At 41.4% G+C, this 21,154-nt stretch overlaps 1 protein-coding gene across 4 annotated transcripts in view; it reads right to left on the bottom strand.

Moving 5' to 3' along the window:
* KIAA1549 (KIAA1549 ortholog) overlaps window positions 1-21,154 on the bottom strand; it is a 141,718-nt gene that overhangs the window by 25,553 nt on the left and 95,011 nt on the right. For all 4 annotated transcript variants that reach the window (XR_009486444.1, XR_009486443.1, XM_059845877.1 and 1 more), the window contains exons 9-11: window positions 19,041-19,218; window positions 15,656-15,840; window positions 1,402-1,604 (exon numbers count right to left, since the gene is read on the bottom strand). Coding sequence is in view for 2 of the 4 variants with exons in the window: in XM_059845877.1 (XP_059701860.1) it covers window positions 1,402-1,604; window positions 15,656-15,840; window positions 19,041-19,218 (566 nt within the window). In the remaining 2 variants the exon portion in view is untranslated. The remainder of the gene's footprint in view (window positions 1-1,401; window positions 1,605-15,655; window positions 15,841-19,040; window positions 19,219-21,154) is intronic.

Below are 21,154 nucleotides of genomic sequence, written 5' to 3'. Positions count from 1 at the left end.
GCAAATCACACCTGAATTACTTGGTGGCCTTCTACCACAGCATATCATTAGAATGTCGGCTTCTGAAATTTCTCCTGCTTAATCTTCTGAATTATTCTACACAAAATACAGTAGCAACCTCAAATTTAAACTTATTTCTTTTCTGAACTTTTAGAAAGAAACACAAAAACCCTTGTCTTTCAGATTTATATTACTTTGTTTCAATTTATGAAAGCTACACCAAAACTAGTGTAGCTCATTTTTCTTCCATTATTTTCCAGTTTTGTCTACCTTCCACTGTACCACTGGCACTCTTCTACTTACAAGGCCTGCAAGGATTTAGGAAGACAGGCTTAGCATCTGGAAGGGGGAAACTGAGCTTTAGGAAGCCCACATGGAGAAGATGAAGCAAGGATCTGAAGACAACTGGGGCTTTAGAGGAAGCACAGAGGGCTGAACAGAGGAGCAAGCTGCGCTGCAGAGACCTGCAGCCCAGTCAGTTTCTTTCTAAGCACATCCAACCCTGCTCTTGATTGTTTGCCTTTTTTTTTTTTCCCTTTTTTTCTTCCCACTGGGCAGTACCACATAGATATAAGCACAGGGAATGCAGAGCTGGAGACAAAGAAGTGTGAGAGTGAGGGAGAGGAAGAAGAATTACTGGAAAGTGTAGTTCAGAGGGGGTCTTCTCAGAGTTCCATTTTTTTCCCCACATTTTTTTTTTGGGTGCACAGATCCATCTCTACTGCACAGCTTTGTTACATCATGTATCCTACAAACACAATTTTTTCCAGCAAGGGACAGTCATATCATGTGATTATTGGAAAATGTTAGGAAAATTCTGCTGATGGTTGACAGACCCTTCTCCATTAGCACAGCTGTGAATTACCATTCCTTTTTCTGAATAAGACTCATTTGCTATGAGACACCCCCCCCCCGATAATCATAAATAACATCATTTCTGCATCTTCCCTGAATTTTGGGGATATGGCTTAGTTTTGGAAATCCTGCCTCTTCATACATGTATTGATCACTATTAATGGGATGGGAACACATTACGTTTGTCAGTGGTTTTCATTTGTTTTTAACCACCTGCTGTCTTAGTGGCTAGAGATCACAAAGAGACTGCACTGGAAAACATACACTTGGTGCCTCCAGTGAACAAGCAAGGACTTGACTCCCAGTCAGCTCAGCAGTACCTTAAATACCCCTCTTAACTGGGTATGTTCCCTTTAAAAGAAAAATGAACACTAAATTCTCACAACCTTGTACTAATGAGTGGCGAGGTGTAACCGTGGTGGCTCACTAGCAAACGCGAGTTCCGGAGCTCTGGAACAGTTCTTTCCACTGAAATTGCCCTAAAAATACAACAGCCCTTAATAAACTGTTGTCTGCTGCAATTTGTTTTTATCTCTGTGAACTGACCTCCCTCTGTGTCGAACAGTCTTTGAAGGCTTTGTGGAAGTCTTGGATTTGGGGCTGGGCACATCTCCGTTCTCAGATGGGGTTGTGTCCTTAATAGGTCCTGGTAAAGGAGCTGGCTCATGGATAATCAGGACATCATCTTTATTGTGCTGGCCCAGATGCTGCTTAGCAAAATCAAAGCCTTTCACACTGGGGGCTTGTAGCTGTGAGAAAAGAACAAAGACAAGAAACAGGAACAGTAAGTGACAATGAGTACAAAGGCTTGGGTTCAGATCTGCAAACAATGGCCACGGAGAGGATGGTCAGGCCATGGCAGTCTCAGGAACGAACATGAGAGCACCAGGGAAAAGGAAACTCTCCACAGTTCTGTCACCTTACTGCAGTATATGACACACAGTTTAAAATTCCAAATCAATAAATCTAGTTAAAAACCAGATTTCTGATGCTGCTACTATTTTTTACTGCTATTTCTTTAGATTTAATTATCATGTGAGGAGCTTTTTATGTACTCATGAGTGCAAGGCTGTAGACACCTGTGTACAGACTGAAATGGCTACCACCACCAGGCCATATTTCCATTTCTTCCAGCCAAAATGGATGCAGGATTTTAAATAATTTGAATACTGTCACTGTTGATCTTTCTCATTTTGAGCTCCCCAAATCTGGGAGTGCTTGTACAAACACCTAGCTCATCTGATGAAGATAAACAATCTGCAGATCTGAGTTATACAGCAGCCTGGCAAAGACTTGTCAGCCAGTATTGATGCCTCCAGAAAAATACTGAAAATCTCTTAGGAATTTCATGCTGAACAGACAAAGAAATATACAAAAGGCTTGGGATTTAGAGAAATTATTGTAAAGACCTTATTCAATGGGCATCTTACTTGAGAAAGAAAAATAATTCAGCCTTTTACTTTCATAGCTGTATTTATAAAAAAGCTAACCTCACCTTATCAATGACTTGATTCAGACTTTAACAAGGCTCCAAGTTTCAAGCTCTCTTCTTATTTTTTGGGGGCTTTGGAGCAATTGGAAGATCTGAAGAACTAATTAAGAGAAAGTTTTTCCTCAAACCCCACTCCATTTTATGTCGTTTGGAAGTTGAAAGCAGAAAGAAACGTTGACAACTCCAGTTTCAGAAGCACATGCACACTAAACCTGCTGCACACCACAGGCACAAAATCCTCTGTGTGCTCCTAGAGCTGATTTCCTGCAAAGTGAAGCAAGTGCTGGAGTGCATTTATGGGTGCATCAGGTTCCAGATGTTTAAATGAACCCCTTTTCATAAAGCTTGGCATGCCAGCACAGCTAACTGCAAACAGACTCCTGTGATATCATGCCAAAGATAAGCTTGCCTAAGGAATATTCTGAAACAATCTCTTCAAAATATTTTCTCAGTAAGCAAACATTTTCCAAATGGTTCTTGCACTCGAGCAAGCTGTCTATTTAAGCCAGTAGATGGCAATAAAAGCTCTTCTGTAGAATCCAAAAGTTTATCTGCTAAGGTTTTGGAGTTAATTTCTCACAAAATGAGTAAGCTCTTTATTGGAACAAATCTGGATGTCTTCTGCTATGTCCATTTGTCCTGGGCTTTACAACAGTCCCTTCAATTCAGCATTATGGGTAATTTAGCTATTGAATTTATGCAAATAACTGCAACCAGTGAGTCAAAAAGGTGCCAGGGAGCTACACTAGGTGAAGGTGTAACTGTGTCTCCATATTTCTGAGTCATTGTCATCTAGTGAACACTTCCTGAAATTTTCTCCCCTTCAGATGTTAAACACTTCTCTTTAGGATCTTGTTTACTTAATAAAACCCCTCCCCCAAAACCCTCCATAAATCCCTATCCTTTCCCCAAATACTTCTGAAGACAAACTTTTCACTTCTGCTGTCAGAATTATCAGCCTGCACCACTTTGGTTACTGAAACTTCTTAGCTATCCCACCTCACTTAGGGCCTTTTTGAAGTTATGTCTATTCTCCTAGAAGATATTCCTCTGTATGACACTCTTCCTTTGAACCTTCAGAGGCTTCCCTTCTTCTAACCCTTTCACACTCCCCCCTCCTGCCTGCCCAGCCCTGCTGCTGCTTCCTGATGATCACATCCCCTGTTTCACTACATTCCCCTCCACAGATTCCAGTGCCCTTAGCCCCAAAGATGATGACATTCTTCACCATGTGCTAGGCAGAATTCTTCCACAAAACAAATCTGGTGGTTCTCTACTCTTTTCTTATCAACCTGTGAAGTTACCACTGCTTTTTGAATAGTGTGATGGGTGGGGTGAGGAAGGACAACTGAAGAGACAAACATTCCAGGAATACTGGAGTTACCATGATGGTTTTACTAAGATTGCTGCATGTCTAAAGCATGAACTTCAATCTATCTTGGAGTCATTCTACCAGACTGAGTTTGTAAACCTGTTTGGGAGTAAAAAAACATACAAAATTATAAAATCTTCATGTTTTTTAAGCTTTGAACAGTCTTATTCGTAGTTGTAGCCCAACATGACTTTTTATCTAAGCACAGTCACAGGAACAAATATATTTATGTGTACAGGCACATGTGCCACAGCATATGTATGCATGAATGTAAAAGGCTGTCAGTACTGCAGAGACCAGCACTCACACTGTAAGAAATGGCAGGTAAGATTATCTGAAACAATCACAACTGGATCCTCTCACACACAGGCATTGCAATAAAGCCTTGAGTTAGAACATCATAAATTCAGTTCTTCCACAGAAACCCTCTTGGTTTCTCCCACCCTGCTGGATCCTTAGCATAGACTGCCCCTTCTGCTGTAAGTCAGAGCTGGGCAGAATGTAAGAACGCTATTTGCAAGAGCAGGATCCCCATCTCATTTCACACAGAAGCTGGCAAACACACACCGAAAGGAGAAGGGGATGCAAGATGAGTCTTTTATGCATGTTTACAGCTAGGGTGGCTAAGACTTCAGGGTTTCATGGACACTTGCTGGCAACAGAGGACTGGCCAACCTCAGCTAGCACCACCCCAGGCACCAAAGAACCTATAGCAATACTTTCCTTAAGTTGGAGCCAGATAAACTCCTCAGCTGGTCTTACTCTTCCTTGACAGGCAGAACCATTCTCTCTGCCCCACTCTCTTGCCTCTCTCTCCTCCTGCCAGCTGCCAGTGCCAGCTGCCAGCATCCAAGAACCTGAGGCTCATCAGTCTTTACACTTTTAACACCTGGTGTCCAAACAAGCTCTGTGTAACACAACAGAGGAAAAACCTTCTCAGCTGTATGGTACAGCTCTACAGACCTCATAAGCACAGAACTGGTGTAATCCTCTGACAATTTAACTGGTGAATCTCTAAAAGGGCTTTGTCAACCCCATGCAAACATTTTCCTAATCTCTTAAAACTTAAGGCAGAAACTGGCAGCTCTCCACAGAATCAGCAAAAGCATTTCCCTCACACCAAACAACCTTCTTGTTCTCTTTCCTACAACAACCTACACCCTCTAAGGCCCAGAATGTGCACTAGAGCTTCTCCAAGACAATTTTTAAAATTCAGATCAAGCATTTAATTTTCTCTTAAACCCTGTTCTTTGGAAAACAAACTCCTGTCATCTTAAAAAATAGTTTCAGTATCAAACTGATACTTGAATGGAAATGGGCTGAATGTTTCAAGTCTTACAGAGTTCTGTACAGCCAAACATTTCTAGATATCTTCTGCTAAAAAAACCCCTCAAGTTGGCACTACCAGCTCCAACCACTACAAAGACTGCATGCATGCATGTTTGTGCACATGAATGAAAAAACATGATAGAAAAATGAGACAATACATACATATACAACATGATACAGACTGCATACAGAAAGATGGTCCTTAAAAAAATGAGAAATTAACTTATTAAAATAATATTATTTGAAAAACAGAAATAATAATAGGATTACTACTGTAGAAATAACATTGACATAGGCCTGCTTTGTTTTCTTAAAAACACAATCTATGCTTCTCATACCTCTCCTTGTAGACCACAACAACATTAGGACTTAACTGAGAAATGACAGCAGACAAAATCCACATTTTCAGTAAGAAGTGTCTGAAGGACACTGAACCACAACTCCACTTTTTTCAAAAAAAAGACAGTCAGATCACTGACTCAGTGAAATGAATAGTGTTACTCCTGACTGAAGATGTTTCCAATGTTTTCTTAAAAATTTCTCTTAGCCACCTGCTGAGTTTTCTTTTGTTTAGATCAAGTTATGTAACAGGCTGCATCACCTCTGCCCATCTTGGGACTGGTAGTCAGGATAGCATGTGTGGATCAGTCATCTTTTACTCATATATTAATCACCAGCAAGAAAAGAAGGTGCTGTCTTTTCTAGAGCACTTTTTAAGTTGGGCTGATATTGTTATTTGTCCAGATCCTGAAAATTAGCATCTTTTCACCAGCCTCAGGTGCCTTTACCCAGGACTGCATAAAACCAGTCTTGGCAAAGATTTCTTGATTTAAATATAAGTTGTTAGAGGTTTTAATTTGCCTTTAATATACTTGGGAAAAGGAAAGAAATAAACTCCTCTGAAGCTTACCACCAAAAGGAAAATGTCTAAATTACTGCACTCATAAGGAATTACATTATTATACAAATGCAGAACCTGCCAAAATCGTAGAGAAAGATGATTTTATATTGTTAAGTCAAGAGAGTTTTTAATTCTACTGTTACATACCGAATGAAATAATAAAAAAAAATAACCCAAACCAGTATTTGAAGCTCAATTCATAGAAAAATCAAATAATTTCTGCAGAAGCCAACAAAATCTGTGCACCTCAGTCAATTCTTACTGCATAAAAGCAGATAATAGTTTCAGTGTTGTTCAAGCCACTGAAATACAAAATAGTTGCCAATATATTGGTTTTTTTGGATGCAGAGACACACCAGGAATGTCAACAACCTGTCTTCAAGAAAGCAAATGCTTCTAACAGTTCCGTGAGTCATTTCAGTAGAAAGCAGAAGAAAAGAAATACATTTAAGTCAGTATTCTCCCTGCAGTTCCTACAAGCAGCATTTGAATTTGGACATAATATGAAGAATAATGTATCAAGACCATTTTCTACTGATTTTATACCACGGTCTTGCCTTGCTCCTTTTAGAGCCAGCTGAATTGAGCAGAGGCTGTTAACATATATTTCTAAGGAAACAGAGGAGCTAAGCATGTGTTTTGGTGTCAGTACATAACCTGTGAACAGGACAAGAACCTCTATAAAGGAGTCCTGCTGACTTACAACCCTACTGTCATGCTAGCATACAGAATGTTACTGGATAAAGAAACTTTTCAGGAAAAAAAAAGTCTAAAAGCTCAAACACAGCAAGTCAATGAGACACGCTGTTCTTAAAATTAATGTGGGTTGAAGATGCAAGTCGTGTGATTTAGGACAGCTTAAAGCTACTACACATTGCAAACTGACTTCAAAACCTGACATTTACACTACCAAACTCTTGTCCATTTCCCCAGGGCACCATAACAGGGGTTAGTGTGAATTCCCTGCATCACTCTCATGATGCATCAAAAAGGACAAGAATTTGCAGTTGCTTGTGTGCTTGGTAGAGTCTTCTTCATTTTAACTCTTTTTTCACTATGTGTCTACTATTTCATCCAAAAAGTCATCTACATCTTCTTCCCACAAGGATCCTTCATCCATATGGTTTGCAGTCAACTGTTCCACAAGATATTCAAAATCCCTACCAGTCTACCAGTAAATAAGAATTTGGAAGTCCTGAGGCATGTTCACCTTTCAGAGTCTTATTTTCTTATTCAGCTCATTTTTCTATTATCATTCCTACATATCTTTCCACGTAAGTACAAACTCTGTATTTTTGTTTGCCTTGTTCTCCTTTGACATAAAGCCCTTTGGGATGATGGCCAGGGACTGCCCGTAAAGTATGCATACAATTTATACATGTGATTCACCTACAATAATGCATATCTGATTTAAGACACAAAACCCCTTCATTCATGAGAAAAGCATATTAGAAGATCTCATAGAAGGAGAGTTCTGACTCCATAGCCACCTTTAAAATACTGAAAAAAGACTCACTTGTATCCCTTGAGGTCTTTTTGTGCCATTGTTTCTCTCTTCTGACATGGGATATTAGGCAATGTACCATAAGCCAAACTTCTTCAAAACAAAACCCCAACACTAAGCATCACTGAGTAATGTGCAAAGGGGTTGCTTCACTTTTTCTGGTTTAGAAAATATGTTTAGGGACCAAAACAAAAAGTAGTCTCTAATTTAAACACCTTTACTTGGTCACAGTGTTTGTATGTAAACAGAAGTGCACATGCAATGACAGTTCCCTGTATTTACTACATCCTACTTGGGATGCCACCACCCTCCCACTACAGTGGGGTGACAGCTTGTGTCCTCTGAGGCAAGCCTCAAACTAGAAGTAGGATTTTGAGACCTGTGGGCCAAAAAAGAGGCTGCAGGTACAAAATGCCACCATTTTCTCATCTTGGACCAAGTATCTCTATGCAAATTACATTTCCCATTAGTCATCACAACAGCACTTTGGTCAACCATTGCCATTTCTGGGAATAGGTAAAGCAGTTGAGCAAACTTGTCCTTAGGGAAAAGAAATATGCTTAGAGCTGCTTGGGTTTCTCCCATCAAATTGGGAAAAAGTAGCACACTGTATAGCCAGCACTGGCACAGCAAATCAGAACAAGCTGATGTACAGCCTCTGGTCCTCCTTCCCTCTGCTGGAAAGCCAGAACTGTGTTACTGCTTACCACCAAACAAATAGTAAGGAAAGCAGGAATGCCACAGAAAATACCTCCTTAGGAATTCTGCTTCTGGAGAAGGATTAAAAACAAATAAAGAAAACCCCAAACTTACAAAACTTTATAAAGCCTGAGATTCTCAAGACACCTGTCCTGAAATATTTTCTTAAGACAGATCCTTCTCGTGGATTTCCATCACCCCTCTCCTTTGTGCATTTTTTCCTGCCACACTAATATTACCATGACAGCTCAGTAAATTTCACAAAATACAAGAGGGATCATGTTGTTGAAAGCCCATAACTCTGAGTACATATATGCCCACAGGCTGCTGAGACAACTGCTGTAACAGGCAGAATTTTGTTCCTGAATCACACAGTTTTAGCTTTCCTTCTCAGACAGAAATGCCACTGGGTGGATACTATCTTAATCATTGTTTGTGAAGTTCCTTTGCACACTGGTTAGACAGAAGTGTCAGGAGTAAGTCAGAAAAAGATTGGCAGCTTTATACAACATAGAGGTATTTTTGATCCCTAAATTATGTTAACAATTACTCCTCTAAGTCCACATACATAACTCCAACACCAGCTGCAACCTCTAAGAGACAGCACAACACATAAAAAAATTACAAATTAAGGGAACTCTTTTTCTAAACTTGTGAAGCAAATAAATACATTCTAACATGACCCTCACCATCTGCACAGAGACAACACAGTCCAAAAACACATCCTCTTACAAATAATGAGAGAAGTGCTACCACTTTTAACTAAAGACTTCCAAGAGAGAGAATAGGTCAGCAATTTTCATTTATTTTCTCATGCTGGTATTTTGTTGGGTTCAATGATTCACATATTTATATTCCTAAGAGGGGTTTAACGTGCACAGAAAGTACATTCCCATGTACTGCAGAAATATTCTGCTTGCTGAAATGAAACTGCACGTTTCAAACACAAGTGCACAGCACAATAAAACCTTAGGCAACAATGATTTAATGTTGGTGCATTTCCATGCTGCCAAAGCAGTTAAATTCCCCAGTAGATTCTCTGTCGTGTTTTGTTAGGAGAGAAAAATTTATTTCCCCAGTATTAATCTCATCTCAGAGGTTTATTATGCCTAGGATGGCACAACATTTACCTGTATCTTGAAAACAGATCCTTTTTGTTTAACTCCTTTTGAAAAGTAACCACTACATAAACATGACTCCATAAATCCACTGATCATCTGCATTTTGAATAGCATATTCAATTCTACTCTCCCCCTCTCAAAACAAATGGAACAGAATTAGAAAATATTCACGTTATTTAAAGGTTCAAATGCCAGTTCAAAAGAAGGGATTAGAAAACTGGGGCTCCTCTGATTGGAAAAAGACATGACAGAGACAGCAATATGACAGAGGTCTATAATGTCAGGATTGGCAAAAATGCAGTGCCTAGGAATCAGCTGTTCCCTGTCCCCTCCAATACAAGGACTAAGGGCCATCACAGAAAAACTCAGAAGTAGCAGGATAAAGCATGGTAAAACAAGATGGTGTGGTTCCACATGTAACATGCTGTGGAAACCCCTGTCAGCAGCTGAGGTGAGCTCAGAAGGACCAAACAAGTTCATGGAAAAGAATTATGTTGAGGGTTGCTAAATATCATCACTTCTAGACACAAATAACTGGAGGCTGAAGAGTTACTCAAGGCAAAGCAATCCATATACTTGCCCTGTCCTTCTCCCCTCCTCTAGGCTTTTCCTTGTGGCCTCTGGGCTACCTGGCCTTTTGGAACGATCTCAAGACAGATACTCAAATGTTTCTAAGAAAGCAGATGGAGACATTTTACTTTTTATACTTATTTGTATAAGCAGCATATCTAAGTGTGGCATTTTATTTCTACCACTTGTGAATAGTTAATCCTCATTACAGAAGAAGAATTACTACAAAAGAGTTCTTTCAGAGGAATTGCCATCAGAGAAATGTATTGTTGAGAAGTAATTAAGATGTTGAATACTCTATCCCTCGTTAGAATCCAGCTATTGACTCTGAAGGAGATCCTGTATGCCATCCCCAGGAAGACAACAGTTTGGATAGTTAGTCAAGGCAGCTATTAGAAATGAATGGTATTTGTTATGCAAACATGAATCTCTTGCATAAACTCATGTCAGTTTTCAAGTAGTTTTTATAAGATTGGTGTCAGCTGCCTTTCTTAACATGAGTCTCTTTTGACTGAATTTTTCTGCAATGCAGAGCTGTTGCCTCGACATTAGACAGATGAACAAAAGGATTACAGGATGTCAAAACATCACAAGAATTCTTTGCATCAGGAGCAGAAGCCTAGTACTTAGCCTCCAGCAGGGCTGGCCTCTGATCTTGGGAACATTCAAGAGATAGTCTACAGACTACACAACAATAAGCAAAATTCTCATTTCAGAGGTGTAAAGTTACACCTGACACATGACATTTGGATATCAGATATTCCTGCTTGGGGGGGAAATAAAAACCCACACAAGTGCCTCTCAGACATCTTGCAGCAGGCATGACTCATTACCTGTGACCGTGAGCAGATGAGAGCAGACATGCAAGGGCTGGTGACAGTCCCCAGGTGATGATGACACTTCAGCTGAGCTGTGCTGGCACAGCCCTCCAGCACTGCTATTACCTGTGCTGCAGCTCCAGGAGGAGGTGCAGGACTTTGTTCAAGGTTTTGAATACTCCACCTGTGCCACGTGTAAACACACACAGGAGGGACACTGAACCAGAAGGACACAGTCAGTCTCTAGGAAGCACAGTGGCATGCAGAAGGCTCCAAAGAGGAGTGACATGTGACTGGAGAAGCAGACATTCTTCCCCATGGGTTTTATGATGTGCCCTTGGATACACAAGGAACTGAGTAAGCCACTCAAAGCTATCACTGCAAAAGCAATGACTTCAGCACACCCAACATTCACAGGAGAACATCCAAGGCATTCTAAATAAACTGCCAATTAGCTTGTCCAGTTCTTGCCATTAGGACAGGGAGCATTTCCCTGAATAATTGTCTATAGCTGAAATTACCTCTGAGAAGTCTTAGGAAGGGATCTGACATTTTTCTTCAAGTGCTTGTAACACAGAAAGGAAAGTGAAACCCCTAGAGAAGCAGGCTCCATTTTAATTTTTCGATGTCCGCAGAGAAAGAAATAATATTGCTGACTCTGCTTCCATTGTGGATAACATGTAAAAATGGTTGTTTTGCTCTCTGGGGAAGAGGAAAGAAGTGATTTTGCACAAAAACATCAGAGGCCCAGTACAGGTACAGAGCAAAGTGATGGTTTGGGCATCAAAGAAATTCATTGAGTTTTTCATGAAGAAAAATTCAGTTGCCCACAAAAGGCAACTGAACTTCTTTGCAGGAAAAATAAGGCTTGGGGCAAGTAAAAAGTTGGGACATTGTTATAGTGGATATAGGCAATGGCAAGAGAGAAAATCTTGTTATTTAGAAATACCACTTGTGCATGTTTTTATTTCGTTAGGCAAAGACATCTTAATCCAGTGCAACAACCCAGGTCACATCAAGGTGAATTTCCAGTAGGATGCTATGGCTTACAGAACAAGTCATGAATATTTGATGTGCCCTTTAAATATCTTAGCATCATCTCTTCAAAAGAATTATCCTTGCACAGACCAATGAATCTTGCATAGATTCAATGCTCTCCCCTGTTTCCTTAACTCTCAGTTTAAAAAGCATAAAAATAACTTTGATCTAAGCATCTTTTCCCATTTAATCTCCACAATGGAAAAGGAAACCTAACATTTTACAGTAGTTATTAATCCTGTTTTGATGCAAAGGGATGGATTAGCAAATCAATCCCTTCAAGATCCTTTATTTTTCCTTACTTCATGATGCAACCTGGTTTTGCTAGCATCAGTTCCCACAAAAGATTTCTTTCCCATGTATTTATGTTTATATTCACTGAGGCAGAAGATAAATTAAAAATCCCTTAATAACAGGCTCCCTCTCAATACTCTTTGCAGGAAGTAACATTATGAACCTTTTAAAGCAGGATCCTTGTGCCATCCTGTCTGCAGGACACTGATCCTGTCCTGAAGCTGGAAGGCCAGATGGAAAGAACACAAACTGGTGGAGTGGTACAGCCAATGTGCAGAACAGAATATCCTTGCTGTTATCTATACTGCCCTGGAGAATGACCTGGCCTTCAGGGTGGGGCCAAGCTGCACACCTGGACTCAAGCCCAGCTTCAAGGCTGCTCTGGCACATCAGTAGTCATGCAATCTTGGGAACTTGTGTGCACTTGTCACCACAGGATCTGGGTATTTTTCAACACAGCCATGTCCACTCAAGTGGGAAATCTGCTACTACAAACCATCACAAGTCAGGGACTGTGACCCAGCTACTCTAAAGGGGCACCCACAGAGCATTGAAGGGACCAAAGCCTATTAGCTGTGCTGGCATGATATGCTGGCAGTATGACTGAATTGCTGTGTACAATAAGTACCTCGTGAGCCTCACCCACCTCACCAAGGTGCACTCAGGCAGCCAAACCCCACACACCCAAAAGTCATGTAGGGTCTAACTGCCAGCAGATAACAGCACTGGGCTCCTTCATCAGAAGATAGACTGTGAGGTTATCAAGCTTATGACTTTTAATGGTGGCCATAGGAACACAGAAATCACACCTACTCTGTAAAAGTAAACCTTTACATACAAAAGATTAAAAATAAAACTTATATTGCCTCAGTGAATACCAAAATGCTTCAGAAAAAATTCAGGAGTTTCAAAGCAGAATGAAACAATTAAATGAAAGCAGAGAAGAAAGGAAGCATATGACTGACACATGAGGCAATAGAATCCAGTAAAATTTGTAGGGTGTAAGAATTTCCCTGAAGAGGATAATGCAACTTTTTAAGAGAGATTCTAACTAAGAATAAAAAGCTCCCGCACAACCTGTGGCTTACTTATGCAATCTGCATTTACAGTACTTTTACAGAGTTCTCTCTTTCCATGTTCCAAGAAACCAGCCCTTTAGTCTTGTGTCTGCAGCATGAAGCACACAGGCTTTTCCCCCTCTTTTAAGGCACATGTAACATAATTTGCTCTCAGCTGCTACTGTAAATTCTAACAGATCATTATGCTGCCCACTGAACTGCTATGCTGAAGTGGATAATTGAGCACACTGAAGAAAGACTGGTGACACCCCTGGAGATCCACCAGTGCAGCAGGATATCCAGTATCAGCAGAACAAGAAACACGCGTCTCAGTTTCTTATCTTCCAATCAACACACATTTTCAAGCACAAAACACATTACAGACATATCACAAGGTTGAAAAGTATTGTCTTCTATTTCCAGTATGGATATGCCATATCTATGCTAATGAAAAACTCTGTATTTACATCAATTTTTTGTTAAATATTAATGGAAGTGAGAAGAGCTAGCACACTATAAATGCATTTTTTTTACACATGAAATATAGATTCCATGAGAAAAACTCAGATCTTTAATCTAAATATCTTTCTATTTACAGATGTAGTGCAGGCTTTCACCTTCCTTCAGTACCAAGGTCAAGCTCTGAAAATAGAGAATGGAAATGTGGCTGTGGTGAGGACGAGGAAGCCTAGTTCATTTTTATGGAGTTGACTTACAGACATAAATCCCAGACCACTGATGATGACATTCCTTTGATTAGTTCTTTGCATTTACTCTAATAAAAATTATAAAATACATAGAAAATTTTAAAGGGCAGGATCAGACCAAATATCCCTAATAATTTGTATGCTGTTCTGACTGTCTGGGGGTCTTTGGTGGTGGTTAAATACACCCTCTTCTGACCCAAAATTCCAATCCACTGTTTGAAGACATGAAATCCCAATGACAGCCTGACAGTAAGGAAGCCAGAGTGTTTTATTCCAGGGAAGGGAGGAAATGGTCTGCAAAGTAGGTTCTTCCAGTTGCTTGATGTGTAAAGTGATAAAAATTTAAGACATTTTTTATTGCTTTACCTCCAGTGGTACAAGGGTTGAATGAGATGTCCTTACTGGATCTTTCTAGTTTGCTCACAGCAACTTCCCCAAAGAAGGCAAAGTGACAGGTTCCCTAGGCAATCCGAAATGAGACCTGCATATAAACAAGTTTGAGGCTTCTGACTCATGAATGATTAAGATGAAGAATACTGTGGAAGTAGTGGGGAAAAGCAACTGAGCCATTTTCTTAAAAGGACGTAATTACATGAAAGATGTTTCTGGCCTTACAGCCAATACAACCCAACTGCTTCCTTACAAAAAAAGCTTGTGCTAGCAGAGAGGAACTGAAAATGTGATCAGAGTACCGAGGGTAATGGCCCTCTCTTGCCTCTCTTGTATGACCCTTCTCAAATTAGTCAAAACTACTGTGGGGAACTTCTTCAGTCAAAAATGTGTGTTACATATTACCCCAGCAGAGGTGAAACAAGGTGCCAGGGGGTGGTGTTCATCAAAGGGTACCACTTGTTGCCAGCCTGGATTCCGACACACAATTCACAGTCACAAGACAAGTGGAAGTTGCTATTGATTTGTTCTGACTGCTTTGGAAGTGCAAGCGTTTTCTGCTTCTCTCATCTTTCACATCATTAATTATCTTGAAAAGAGAGCATGGTGTACAGACAAGGCTTGTTATGGAGAAAACTGTGTGACTGAACACAAGGTCACAGTGCAGAACATGACTGCAGTACCACAGGATTAGCACAGGCTGATTATTCTGCCTTTATTAATGCTTCTGAAGGTATAGTCTGTAACAAGAATTTCTGACACACATAGGTTCTCTTTGGTTGTAAAAATAAAGTAGGCTTTCAGGCACTTTATCATTCTTTTTACTGAATACATCCTTTGTAAAAAATCTGGATCACAAATTTTTTGATTCACACTCCTGGGCAAGAAAAAGACAAGAGTACTGAATTTCTCACTATCCTAACCAACACTGGCCAACAAGCTCACTTATGCAGGCACGCACAGATCCACTAATTTATGTTCCAGTACTGCAACAGGTTCTCAAAACTGCAACAAAAAGAGCCCTGGCAGAACATGAAACAGAGAGGACAGGTTCTAGCAAATTCTAGTTCCAGTATGAGGTATGATGGGTGGTGCACTTTAGCTGTCAGATTTGGTTAGCAGAAACTCTCCAAAGAAAAATTCACCCTTCTGGGGAAAACAAGGTCAGTGATTCAAGACTCAGTATATTTCTTCTTATTCAGTCCCAGCCACAGCCTTGAAATGAAGTGATAAAGAAGAGTGCCTTTCAGCCTCAGTGCCCACATTTCAGAAGGATGGATCTATCTAATGCAGTATCAAATACCCAGGAGAATAAATAAACCACTATGGGATTCTTAACTTCAACTATCATTAGACTGCTTCCCTCTTTTTTTTTTCCCCTCTAAACTGGAATGCTCTCAAACTGTGTTTACACATGCCAGTTAAGGATGCCAGGTGTTCCCCAGAGTCTCCCATTTCTTTGTTCTCAGAATACCCCAGCTCCTCTCAGCACAGCTTCCCCGTTTACCTTCTGTCGCTGCTGAATGTTGCTCACTGTGTCTGGCTGAAACTCCAGCTTGTCTGTCCTGCAGAGTTTCCAGTATAAAATAATAACAATCAGGAGCACCACAGCAACTGGGACTGCCACCCCAACAATAATCCAGAGGTTGCTGTTCTGAGTCTCTGAAGTGGGCTCCTTCAGCTTCTCCACAGCTGTAAAGTGAAAAGGAACACAGCAATATTACATGGTTATGTTTCCAACTGAGGACACTTCAAAGTTATGTACTTTTATGTTCTTGTAAATGCTAGTTAAGGAATTTATCAGAAACCAGCTGCACATCACAGGAAATGCCATACCACTGTAAGTGAAGGTGTGTCGTGCTCAGGAAGCATGGGGCAGGAGATCAATTGTCCTGGCCCACCTTCTGAAGAGTTGTACTTGAAATACTAATGAAAATGGCTCTTCTGCCACATCATCCTGTAACCCAAAACTAAGCTGACATAGTGAAATGGGTCTAAAAAAAATTATTCTACCACCAGCAAATGTAAGATAGACTTTGCAACAGTGCTGCCTGTTTCCTGCTTTAGGCAGTATTACCAGCTGCCTCTCCTCTTTAACATTCTGTTATCAAAACCAATTTGAACCTCCTCCACAAGGTGCATAGTTCTGCAATGCTGATTACTTTCTTCTTCTCTCTGTTTCATTGTCAGTGTGTGACACCCTTTAGCCCCAAGCAGAAAACAAAACTGCTGGGAAGTGTAATCAAACAAGTTATTCTTGCAAAAGAAAAACTGAAATAAATGACAAAACTTGTGTTAATTTTGCACAGTGGTTAATTATGGGACTAAAAACCACAGCAATAATACATTTCTAGTCAAATTGATGTACTTTATAAAAATGATGTTTTCAAGTTAAAAAGAGTATTTCTATTTTTTTCTACATATCATTTTATTTGTAGTAATTCCAACGATGAACCTAGAACTCAAAGGGACAGAGAATTCTTATATTTTTTACATTTAACAGGTCATTTCTGGCACTATGTTTTCTGTTATAAAAACAACCTTTTTTTGGTCTAGTTTCTTCCAATAGAAGCACTTAAAGATTTTTATGACTCTGTGACTCTTAGAAGAACTTCTGAACGACAGGTCAAAGACAACAAGTTTCAACATGCACTGTAAGTTATGAACACTTTATGAATATTGTTCAACATTTATTATTTTTGTGAAGAGAATTTATTCTTGCAATGTTTTTCACTTCTGTCTAACCAGCATTACAGCCCATCAATGGATATTGAGGAGATGTAGATGAGATACTGACCTATCTGTACACAACTGTTTTAATGAGGGACAAAATTTAGAAACACATACAGATGGTGCAATTTTTATTTTCTCTCTTTTCTTTCTGCAGAGAATTTTATATCTCAGACACATGCTTGTGCTGTTGGCAAAATACCCTGTGGTACCATGTAACTCATGCCTCCATATTGCACAGAAATGAGAAAAGGTAATTAAACCTTCATACCAATGAGGTATTTTGCAGATCCTACTTGTCTCTTCCTCAGGTACCTTTAAGTTCCTTTCCTAACTGCAACATAGAATTTTGAGTAGGTATTCTGTCTCACTACTAACTGAAAATTATTTATATACCAAGCCTCCTGAATGAAGTAATGAGTTTACATGACCTATTTATTCTGATGTGTATCCAGTAAAAAATCACATTACTTTTATAACATAGTCATTAAAAGATCATATTACTTATATATTGCTGAGGGACAAACAAATAAAACCAAGGTCAATCAAATTCCACAGAAGAAATCAATGCCCCAACTACCCTTAGTGTACATCTTTCACAGAAAAAAATAATTCAGACAAAAAAGCAGTGACTGGTGTTAAACTACACTGCCATTACTCAGCTAAAGGAAACACCCATTTCATACCCTCCCATCTCCCAGCTGTGGGGTTTGTGCAAGCTCCTGGACAAGACAAACTGTAAAGAAACACTGGCCTAGCAGGATGACATGAAAATGGCAGGAAGGTGTTTAATCAGCACTGTGCTTTTCCAGCAAAAGCACTGAGTGAATGCAGTGAGGCTGGACTTAAGGACCCTGCTGCAACCCTTAGCTCAGAGAGGCAAAACAACATTGCACAGCTCACTGCAAGGCTGCTAAAATTCATTTCCTCAGCAGTATCAAAGCTGCAGCACCTCAAGAACAAAACACTGCAACAGTGGGCACTGTGCAGTGCCATAACCTGCACCGATAAAGCCACCCCTCCTGTTTGCTTTTGCTGGCAGTGGTGCGGGGATGGCTCAGGGCTGGGCAGAGGTGTGTGGATGGCACAGGGCTTGGCAGAGGTGTGGGGATGGCACAGGGCTGGGCAGTGGTGTGGGGATGGCACAGGGCTGGGCAGAGGTGTGGGGATGGGACAGGGCTCTGCAGTGGCGTGGATGGCACAGGGCTGGGCAGTGGTGTGTGGATGGCACAGGGCTCTGCAGTGGTGTGGTTGGCACAGGGCTGGGCAGCAGTGTGGGGATGGCACAGGGCTGGGCAGTGGTGTGGAGATGGGACAGGGCTGGGCAGTGGTGTGGAGATGGGACAGGGCTGGGCAGTGGTGTGGAGATGGGACAGGGCTCTGCAGTGGTGTGGAGATGGGACAGGGCTCTGCAGTGGTGTGGAGATGGGACAGGGCTGGGCAGTGGTGTGGAGATGGGACAGGGCTGGGCAGTGGTGTGGGGATGGGACAGGGCTGGGCAGAGGTGTGGAGATGGGACAGGGCTGGGCAGTGGTGTGGGGATGGCACAGGGCTGGGCAGAGGTGTGGGGATGGGACAGGGCTCTGCAGTGGCGTGGATGGCACAGGGCTGGGCAGTGGTGTGTGGATGGCACAGGGCTCTGCAGTGGTGTGGTTGGCACAGGGCTGGGCAGCAGTGTGGGGATGGCACAGGGCTGGGCAGTGGTGTGGAGATGGGACAGGGCTGGGCAGTGGTGTGGAGATGGGACAGGGCTCTGCAGTGGTGTGGAGATGGGACAGGGCTCTGCAGTGGTGTGGAGATGGGACAGGGCTCTGCAGTGGTGTGGAGATGGGACAGGGCTGGGCAGTGGTGTGGAGATGGGACAGGGCTGGGCAGTGGTGTGGGGATGGGACAGGGCTGGGCAGAGGTGTGGAGATGGGACAGGGCTGGGCAGAGGTGTGGAGATGGGACAGGGCTGGGCAGAGGTGTGGAGATGGGACAGGGCTGGGCAGAGGTGTGGAGATGGGACAGGGCTGGGCAGTGGTGTGGGGATGGCACAGGGCTGGGCAGAGGTGTGGGGATGGCACAGGGCTGGGCAGAGGTGTGTGGATGGCACAGGGCTGGGCAGAGGTGTGGGGATGGCACAGGGCTGGGCAGAGGTGTGGGGATGGCACAGGGCTTACGCTGTGCAACGCTGCCCTCAATGCGGTACCCAAGGATGATTGCAGCCCGCTGGATGTCCACTCTGTTCATCAGGTCTGAGCACTTCAGAGCACTCAGTCTCTCCCCATCTTGGTCCTCCACAAAATAGATCAGCTCCACAGGGTTATCAACACCAACTAAGCGTGACACGTTCACAATCTGAAAAGAAATTGCAAAGCTTTTACATTTTAAGTTGTATTTATTTGGAGCTCCCACACATTTTGTCTTAAGAGTTCATACTCTCTCTCTCCTGTTGTAACTGACAGGAAAATTTCAAGGGAAGTGATCCCTTAAAAAAATACATTTTTATGGCTAACCTTTCCTTCCCCCATCCCCCCCCTCCACAGCTGTACCCTAAAAATGTACACATCTGGTAAGTAAGAGAACTGCTTTCACTCTAAAGATGCCAACACTGCGCCACCCTTGAAGCCTCTACTGCCTTTAGCAATGGTTGGTTAGAAGAAGTGTGACTGCACTTTACCCTTCTCTAAATACCCACTCTAACTTGGATTTGTTATTCATAACACACACACCTCTTTGCTCCAGTTTTTCTAAATGTTAACCAGCTATGTGGGTGAATATTCTGTTAGCATCAAATAAAACTGTTTGCTCTGTTTCAACCTCAGCACTTGCACAACCACCTTCATCCTCCACACAGCTCCCCTTGGCATTCCCGTTTCTTCAGGAAGGAATGCACTGGATGCTGTGGGAAGGAATTCTTCCTACCTACATCTAAAGACATTAATAATCAAAGGAATCCAAGCTATGAGGAAGCCCTGTAGATACTCTCTAACATCTACATTGCATATGAGAACCACATAACTTTGAATTCCTGTAAAATTACATCTTTTTATATAACAATTCTCCTCTGTTTAACCATTTACCATGCAATGGTGAGCTCAAACTAGAATTAGGACAATAAACAGTAGAAGGCATTCTGTAGTGATTTTTTTCTTTTCTTAAAAGACTTTGAAGGGCTCTGGAAGGAATTGACATAAATAGAGTGATGTATTTTGCTTCCTTCAGAATTATCCTTATGCTGTAAGGTACACATTTAATAAATTATCTTAGAAACTGCCCACAGGCCTAAAGTAAAGCAAACACACAAATGTTTGCATGTGAGGCTTACAAAAGCAAATCTTTATATTGTTTTCTTTCCTAGCTTCCAACTAAACAAATCATGTTGAAGGAGAGAAGTACAATTTCTAGCTCAACAGGAATGATGTTCTGGTTCTGGGGAACAGCAAGTCAACATGTCCTAAAAAACATTTCCCAGCAATGGTAACAGCAAGATGTATATATAAATATATATATATTAAAAAAAAAAAAAAGAGGGGAGAAAAATGAGAGAAAGCACTATTGTCATAAAAATCTTCTAGGACAAATCAAGCGAAAGCAAAAAGTAATGTTCAGTGTCAGCCATATTTGATGCAAAGAGAGCAGAAAAATGTGCAGGTCTCTGAAACACAGCAAGAGCTGATACCAGGACCCATTAAATGATGCTGGGGCTCACCTGAATGCCATTCCCTCTTCTACCAGCTAAGGGAAAACAAATCCCTGACTGAAGGTAACAAAACAGCATCAATAAATGAGGTTTCAACACACATATGTGGCAGCTGTAAAGCTAAATCTAGCTCCATTGACCTCAAATATACAATTGGTTAACAAATGCCCACAGCTTTGTATTATATTACATCTGCTCCAGGTGGGCTGCCACAGCCTGGTCTCAGTGCACAGAGCAGCAGAGTATACAGACTGGTACGTGCTCCCAGCACAGATGAAACCTTCACAAACAGCACCTAACTCACATGGAGGGTGAGGGAGCTGAAAGGCCACGTGGGACTGAAAATCAATGTGTTCTTAGTTTGAAATTTATGAAACCCCTCTGTGCATAGCCAGAGAATCAGAGAAAATTAGAAAATTCTTAAACTGAGCTGTCTTGTATTTTAAAGCCTGTGAAGAATCCAAGGAGTATAATTATGTGTGTTACACAAATCAGGTCATGGTTCCAAGCTGCCTGTGTGGGTTAACAAAGGAACTTCTCCACAGCTGCCTTTAGAAAAGGCAGAGGGTAAGAAGGACAAGATTTCAGTGC

This window comes from Haemorhous mexicanus, chromosome 5 (assembly GCF_027477595.1).
Source record: "Haemorhous mexicanus isolate bHaeMex1 chromosome 5, bHaeMex1.pri, whole genome shotgun sequence".
In the NCBI taxonomy this organism is placed as follows: domain Eukaryota; kingdom Metazoa; phylum Chordata; class Aves; order Passeriformes; family Fringillidae; genus Haemorhous; species Haemorhous mexicanus.
The sequence above is the reverse complement of the archived record's forward strand: the minus strand, read 5'-3'. Positions and strand labels throughout refer to the sequence as shown.